Below are 7,058 nucleotides of genomic sequence, written 5' to 3'. Positions count from 1 at the left end.
GTACCTATATACAAGTCTCAGGGAATGCTAAATCTCTTATCAGTTATCACTGGTTTATATGGAAGACGGAGAGGACCTACCTTATCTCTGGGCAAGATGTGTTTTTCATGCATTTTCTATGACTATAGCATACTTAGAGGAATCTTGTCTTTCCTGAAATTCAGGGTTTGTCTAAGAAGTTTTATTCATGATCATATCTGAAGTCATGACCTTTCTGCCTGTGTGTGGGGCAGGTCTTTGGCCAGGACTGGCGCTGTCTGCAGGTGAGATAGCCAGAGCAGAGGGAGCAAGTAGGATGGAGAAAGAGCCAGGCAGGAGCTAGAACTGCACCAAACGAGCTTCCCCAGGCCCACCCATCAAGGTAAAGGCTGGCCCTGCTGCCCACTTGACGCTTGGGGACACACCCTCTTCCTCACAGGCCGCAGGAGGGACACAGGAGAAGAGGTTCAGGAACAAGTCCTCCAGCCCCATTGGCAAAGCAAGGAGAGGAAGGAGAGCTACTATTTTCTCAGCCTGAAGGCCGTGGATTTGGGGGGAAAATGCCTAATTACATGCAAAACTTCATGTAAAAACAAAAACTAGCTCCAAAACATGCCACACTAGAGCCATGTACCAACAAATTATGAACTTACATTCTGACTCTCAAAGATTAAGATCACTCATCTTGGGGAAAGTTTGGTAAATATACTGAGCTCTGACCCCTGTGGTTTGGTTTCTTTTTCCCTGAACAGCTAGTCTATCTGCTGGTTCACCTTGGGAGTGGCTGAAGCCCCGAGTGTGAGGGACAGGGCATGGCCACAGGGTCCAGGCCTCTGGAGGGCACAGGTGTTTTGCCCATTCAGCCAGTGACCAGCCAAGCCCAGGAACCCCCCGCCTGCCCAGGAAGGGTGATCCCCCTTTTCTGGAGCAAGATTCCCACTGTCTGGGTTACTTGGACTTCCAAGTGAACCTGGAAACCTCTCTCTGGGGTGGGAGCCTTTGAGCATCCATGGAAGCATGTCCAGATGTGCAGAATGTTACACCCAGGAGGGCTGTCACCTCCCCTGTGCTCTGACAGCACTGCCTGTCCAATTGTGCCTGATCTGCTGCAGGCCCCTGTTCCCTGCCCCAACTCCCAGCTTCCTCCCCTCCCTGACCTGGGTAAAGGAGAGCACCTTGAGCATTCGCTCATGGTAGAAAACAAACTGAAAAACTGCACAAATAAAAACAGGTTTTTAATAATTTATTATTATGGTAAAACATCTTGAATAAATATGGGGTATGAAATAAAATAAATAAATAAATAAATATTAAAATACATAAATATATAAATAAATATTACTGATCCCTGCCAGTGTAAAACATCTCCTGTTTCCCCTACCACACCCGTATCAGGGTCAACATGGCCCAGAGCAAGTCTGTGCTCCCTACAGCCCTGGCCCACCCTGTGGTCCCTCCAGGGTGAAGATCCTGAGTTTTGTTTGGCTCTTTGTGGATGGGAGGGCAGCGATCTGTGAGGTAAGCTCCCAGGCTGGCTTCTGGCCCGTCTGGCCTGCTTCACTTCTGGACTGCCTCCCAGCAGTCAAAGGGGATGGTAAAAAGAAAATCCTTCAGGTTCTCTTTGAAACTTTTAAAGGTGATAATCTGGGTTTCACAAGAAGTTTCCTTAAGAAAGAAAAGAAAAAATATATAAGTTGAGTCCAGGCACGAGTGGGTAATGTGGGGGAAGCATCAGCATGTTTCTGTGCTACGTCTTAGAACTCAGAGGCCAGAAGGCCTGTCTGGGGCCCACCTGCTGACCTGGGTCAGGTGACATGCTGCCACCCATGTGTCACCCAAAAGGTGCACAGCTCTGTCAATGGCAGCCGGGGCCAGGGGCCTGATAAAGTGCAAGCCGGAGGCTGGTCTGCTGGGCAGCTGGGCCACTGCCTCTTTGGTCCCAGGCCAGGGCACAGCAGTTGGGCCCAGGCCGTCTCTAGGAGCCCAGAAGGGGCAGGAGTCAAGGCCTCACTCTTTTCCCACCGGAAAGGAATGTTTGGGGCCTTTTTCCATTTCAGGTAAGCTTTCCTCCTTGCTCCCGTGCAATCCAGGCATCCCAGGAGGGGCCAGGGGAAAGTGCTTTTAGGAGGCGGCACTTGGGCCCCAGAACTTCCTCTGGGCCTTAGGCAGGTCTTGAGTTTCCTTGTATTTGCCTCACCTCTGACCTCATTAATGGTAATAATAAAGATAGTAGCAGCTCCCACTAGGGAGTGCTGTAGGCTCTCGAGTCCAGGGTTTTAACTCCTAGAGTTGCTCCCTCTCAGGAGGGGCTAGTCATTAAAAATCTGTGGACTCAGAAACCCTTTGGGGTCGTGAACACCCACAGCCAAAGGTCTCTCCCCAACCATTCCTCCACCCTCCTAGAATGAGACCTTCCCGCTTGGGGACCTGATGTGGGCACTTACCTGAGTGGGGGGGCAGTGCTGCTTGTAGTGGCTGGCCATCATGGTCAAGGGGCCCTCGAGACTAGTGAGGCTGCCCCGCAGGCCCTGCTTGTACAGCTCCAGGCGAGTCTGCAGGCATGTCGGCTCCTGGGGGAAATGTCCATTCTTTGGTGAGCAGTGGCCAAGTGTGCTCTGGTAGGCACAGGACATCCTCCCCATCACTCCTTCCTGTTCTCATCCCTATCTACCAAGAGCAGGGCCTGGGAGGGGCACAGGACTATTCTTGACTAATCTCAGGCTGGACCCGGTTATACACACTGCCCTGTCCTCCTGTCCACTGCAGGCATGAGTCTGACTCGTCCTCACCACTCAGCTCAGGCCATTCCCAGCCAATACAGCCACATTCCCTTGGCCTGGCATCTCAAGAGGGTCCCAGTCTCCAGAAAAAAGAGGTCACTGTCCTCCCAGCATTCAGGGGGAAGGAGTAGGGGACCCTCGCCCAGACCTGCTGTGTGAGCAAAGTTTGTTCCTGAAACCCTTCTGTGCCCGTCAGTAGCCAGCACCGTGTCCACAGGGCTTGGTCTCAGGCCACAGTGAGTGCCCCATGTCCACATCCCCTGTCTCATGACATAACTCCCACTTACCCACCTGTCCCCTGGTGACCCCTAGCCCCTTGAATGCTAGGTCTGTCCATGGCTGGTCAGCTAGTAAAGAAGCTCACACGACTGCCACAGGGGCAAAGCCAGTGGCCTCCTGAGCAGCCCTCCTTCTGGCAACCAGCTGACTGGGGAGAAAGTGGACAACCCTGTGACAGTCCATCTAAAATGGAGTCACTCCCCAGGGCCGAGGCCTTTGAGAAGTTGTGTCAGAGAGGTATCTTACCTGGGAGTCAAACATTTCAGAGATGACTTCTGTTGTTTCATCCTGTAGAAAAGGAAAATGTTGTGTTATCAAGCTGACAGGCATGCCAGGGCCAGGCCAGCGAGGTGACCCAGGCATGGCCTGTGCTCCCTCCCTCACTCACCATCACAGCAGCAGTGTCTTTACTGTGGTTCAGAATGCTCAGGGCCTCCTTGATGGCATCCACATGCTGCCAGGGCCGGGTGGCAGGGCTGGGTGGGTGGGTGGGTGCGGAGGTGCTGCAGACCACAGTGCTCAGGAGAAGCAGGTTCTGCAGCCACATCCTCCTTAGGACTTTAGCCTTTCTCTCTGAGCACTGGGCTCACTGGCAAAAGAGCTCTTATATACACAGTTAGAGGAAATGATTAATGGTGACCACAAAACACCAGGGAGGCGGGGGAACTACCTGAACTGTGGAATCTCCTGGCCCTTATCGGCTACACATGGAAAGGTGAGCCTTTCCCCAAGGTGGTCAGCCTTGGGGGTTTTCGTTAATGAGTCTTTCCAAGAATTGGCAGCCCACCTGCCCGCCTTCTTGAGCGTTCTCCAGCCCTCCTGGGCAGTCTGACCTGCCAAGTCTTCCCCCTGCCTCTGAGGGGCCTCTGGGCACAGCATGGACTTCCTGGCCTGAAGTGGCTGGGGGGCAGGGCCTGGGAGACATTGAATCGAGCTCCTACCCCCGCCCTCCTCCCCGGCTTCCCATCCTGCCTGTTATCCCAAGAGACCTTTGGGCCGGCTGTGCCACACTGGGGCCCATTCCAACTCCAGCCTCCCCTTCTCTTCCTAGAGCCCGTAGCTGTGGCCACAGTGAGATATGAGTGTGAGGAGGACTCTCACAGTCCTGCCCCACTGTCCACCTAGGCAGATTCCAGCCAAATGACATAGTCCTGCGACAGCTCACCTCATCTCCCACCAAGGACCCAGAGCGGTCAGCAAGCTGTTCCCAGCCAGGAACCTCTGCCCCACAGCCCCTGTGAGCTGAGGGAATGACAACCATGTACAAGTCCAGCCAGCAAGATCCAGAACATTCCTCCATGGTAAGATCTCATCTAACAGCAACAATCCTGGTTTACACAGCCATATTCAGCTCCCAAGCTGCAGAAGTGAGTTGGGGCTCTCAGTGGGGGGTGGGTCAGGATTCTGAGTTCAAATCCTGCTTCCAACTCCACCTTGCTGAGTGACTCTTCCCTTGAATTATGTGAACCTCGCTTCCCTCTGCAGAGCAGACTGGCCCCTCCGAGGTGGGCACTGTGCTGCTAGCTACAGCCTCTGGCAGGCATTAGGCACCAACAGGGTCATGGCTGCATCCACAGGAGGTACAGGGGACAATGGCTTTTCAACCAAGGTCTTCTGGGCTTAGCTTCCTATGTGGCCCCTGCCCCAGCCCACCTCCAGCTCCAGAGGCCTCCCTCTGGAACAGAAACTGCTTCTGGAAAAGTCACAGGCTCTTGAGGGGCTGACAAGTGTTTGATTTTCACAATGGACTTTGGAGAGCACAGCACGAGTTGGTGTTTACTTCCCCATGCCATGAGTTTTGTGGTCGAAGGGATATGGGTCCACACACTTACGTTTCTGAGTGTCTGTGTGCCAGGGTGGTTGATGTCTGTACTTAGAGATGTGTCAGGAGGGGAGGATGTTTTACATGAGGTACATCTGTGTGAGCCCCCATGCCTCTGCAGGTGCCCTTCTGATATAGGAGAAGCTCCCCACACTGGGAGCTTCTGGGCCCCAGAGGGTGATTTAACCTAGATTGATGGGGTCAGACATAAGTGAGGACATGCTGCTGAGCTCAAGTGGACAGCCCTGGGAAGCAGGTAGAACTCATGGTTTGAGTACTGTGGCCCGAACCTGCAGCCCTGGCAAGTTTCACTGCCTAGCAGGAGGGTTGTTGCCCTTGTACAGGGAAACCAGGCCTCAATCCTCCAGACCCCTCTGGAGTCCCTGCCAGGATCTGGGGCACACCGTGAGGCCAGCCCTACCCTTCTGAGCCTGATGGGACATTCCTAGATGGCCAGGCTGGGGGTGAGAGTGTGGCATGTCAAGGCCCTGGCCCTTCCTCTACCTTTTCCATGGAACCTCTGCTCAGCCCCTACCAGGAAGCACTCAGCGGGGAACAGAGGGTCAAAGACACTGGGTGAAGATGCCACACAGAGTGGAGGTCTGTGTCAGACAGTGCCCTGGAGGCTGTGTGGTGGAGGATGGGGGCCACAGGCTATATGGAGACTGGCCCAGACACTGGCCGTCACTCCCCTCTCATCCTTTCTTTACAAAAGGGAGACAGAGGTGGGAAGAGGGAGGCACCCAGTCAGCCAAAACAGAAAGTATCCCCTTATGCAGCCCATAACTCCCTTGTTAGGGAGTTGTTACCTGCAAAGTGGGCCTTCACCTCCTTGCGGAGATAAACTAACTGGGACCCAGAGGTGGAAGTAACAATCCACAGTCATGCAGTGAGAAGTGGCAAAGCTTGAAGGCAGGCTCCAGCCCTGCGTCCAGCACAAAGGCAGCTGCTGTACCCCTGGCACTGCACAGGGGACTTGGCACACTCTCGCTAAGACGTGGCCTGAGGGAGCAGGATGAGTGTGTGTTTAGGGAGAGGGAGTTATGAGTTGATGGCCCCAGGGCTGAGAGGAGAGAGCCCCAAGGACCCCTCCGGTCATCCCAGAAACTTTGTGGGCCACCTCCCTCCCCTTCCCCACAGTTCACTGACCCCTTTATCACTACTCCTGCTGGGCCCTCAGTCTGAGTCCTGGGAGGGGGACTGTCACCCTTGTGAGGGGCTGGGGGGCCTTTGGGGGAGGTGCTGGAAGGAGGTGGGGGGCTCTCTCCAGAGGCAGAGGTACATGACAGGGAGCTCGGGGCTCAAGGCCACGGCCCTCTGGGACCTGAAGAACAGAACTGGAAACAGGAGACACACCTGCCCAAACAGGGCTGCAGGGAGAGTCTGAGGGAGCCCTGACACTTCAGAAAAGTCCTGAAGGAAGGTCGTTCCAGAACCAACCATCTTGCCCAGAATAGAAAGCTTGCATCTGCAACCTTAACTGGCCCATCAGCTCCAGAGGGACTGGTGAGGGAGCTGGGCCAGGGTCCCCAGGCTCCCACCCAGCACCTTTGCCTGGACAAACATAGAGGGCAGTGAGGGGCATCCTCAGGACTTTGGAAGTAGTAAAGGCTTCTGGTAATGATTTCTCTCCCTTTTAATTTTTAATGAAGCCTCCAGTGGTTTTTTTCTTTTAATCCCAAGGGGCAGATGAAGGCAGCAGCCCCTTCTAGCTATCTGGTGACACTCCTAGCTGGGGATGAGCTTAAGGGATAGAGATTCACAGGTGGGGAATGCATTTCCAACCCTGGAGGAAGTCCTCTGGGCGGGTGGGAGGCATAGGTTGGGGGAGGGCAGGCCTGGTGCACACCCACCCTTGGAGTGTCATTTCCTGAGTGTACAGTTGTTGGATCCTGGGAAACAGCAAGGAAGCAACAAGAACCAAGGAGTGAAGTGAAGACATCTCATTATCCTTGGCTCCGCCTTAAAGTTGGCACCCCTGGGCACTACCCAAGGCCTGGCCCGCTCTGTGCAGTGCTCTGGTGCTGGGAACTTCCTCTTCACCAATGACTTCCAGATGTCTTGTGCCATGACTTCTCTCCTACCTTTGGGCCCATGTGGCCACAACTGAGTCTTCTGGCCTCTCAAACTTGCCACATCCAGTCCAGTCTGGACTGGCTCCCCAAACCTCTCTGAGACCTTGGGTCTCCCCCACCACA

At 54.3% G+C, this 7,058-nt stretch overlaps 1 protein-coding gene across 1 annotated transcript; it reads right to left on the bottom strand.

Annotated features, from left to right (window-relative positions):
- Window positions 1-1,536: 1,536 nt before the first annotated feature.
- CSF2 (colony stimulating factor 2) lies at window positions 1,537-3,585 on the bottom strand. Its single transcript, XM_030869698.2, has 4 exons — window positions 3,427-3,585; window positions 3,285-3,326; window positions 2,424-2,549; window positions 1,537-1,644 (listed from the first exon to the last, which is right to left on the bottom strand). Exons 1-4 carry the CDS (start codon window positions 3,583-3,585, stop codon window positions 1,537-1,539), a joined length of 435 nt encoding a protein of 144 aa, XP_030725558.1.
- Between the last annotated feature and the right edge of the window lie 3,473 nt (window positions 3,586-7,058).

The sequence above is a fragment of the Globicephala melas genome, chromosome 3, assembly GCF_963455315.2.
Source record: "Globicephala melas chromosome 3, mGloMel1.2, whole genome shotgun sequence".
Lineage (NCBI taxonomy): Eukaryota > Metazoa > Chordata > Mammalia > Artiodactyla > Delphinidae > Globicephala > Globicephala melas.
The sequence above is the reverse complement of the archived record's forward strand: the minus strand, read 5'-3'. Positions and strand labels throughout refer to the sequence as shown.

Excerpts from the sequence above, each read along its gene's own strand:
- CSF2 (XM_030869698.2), bottom strand. The coding sequence starts at position 3,585 with ATGTGGCTGCAGAACCTGCTTCTCCTGAGCACTGTGGTCTGCAGCACC. Across the intron at positions 3,327-3,426 it reads AAGACACTGCTGCTGTGATG|GATGAAACAACAGAAGTCAT; the intron begins GTGAGTGAGGGA and ends CCTTTTCTACAG. Across the intron at positions 2,550-3,284 it reads CTGAAATGTTTGACTCCCAG|GAGCCGACATGCCTGCAGAC; the intron begins GTAAGATACCTC and ends CATTTCCCCCAG.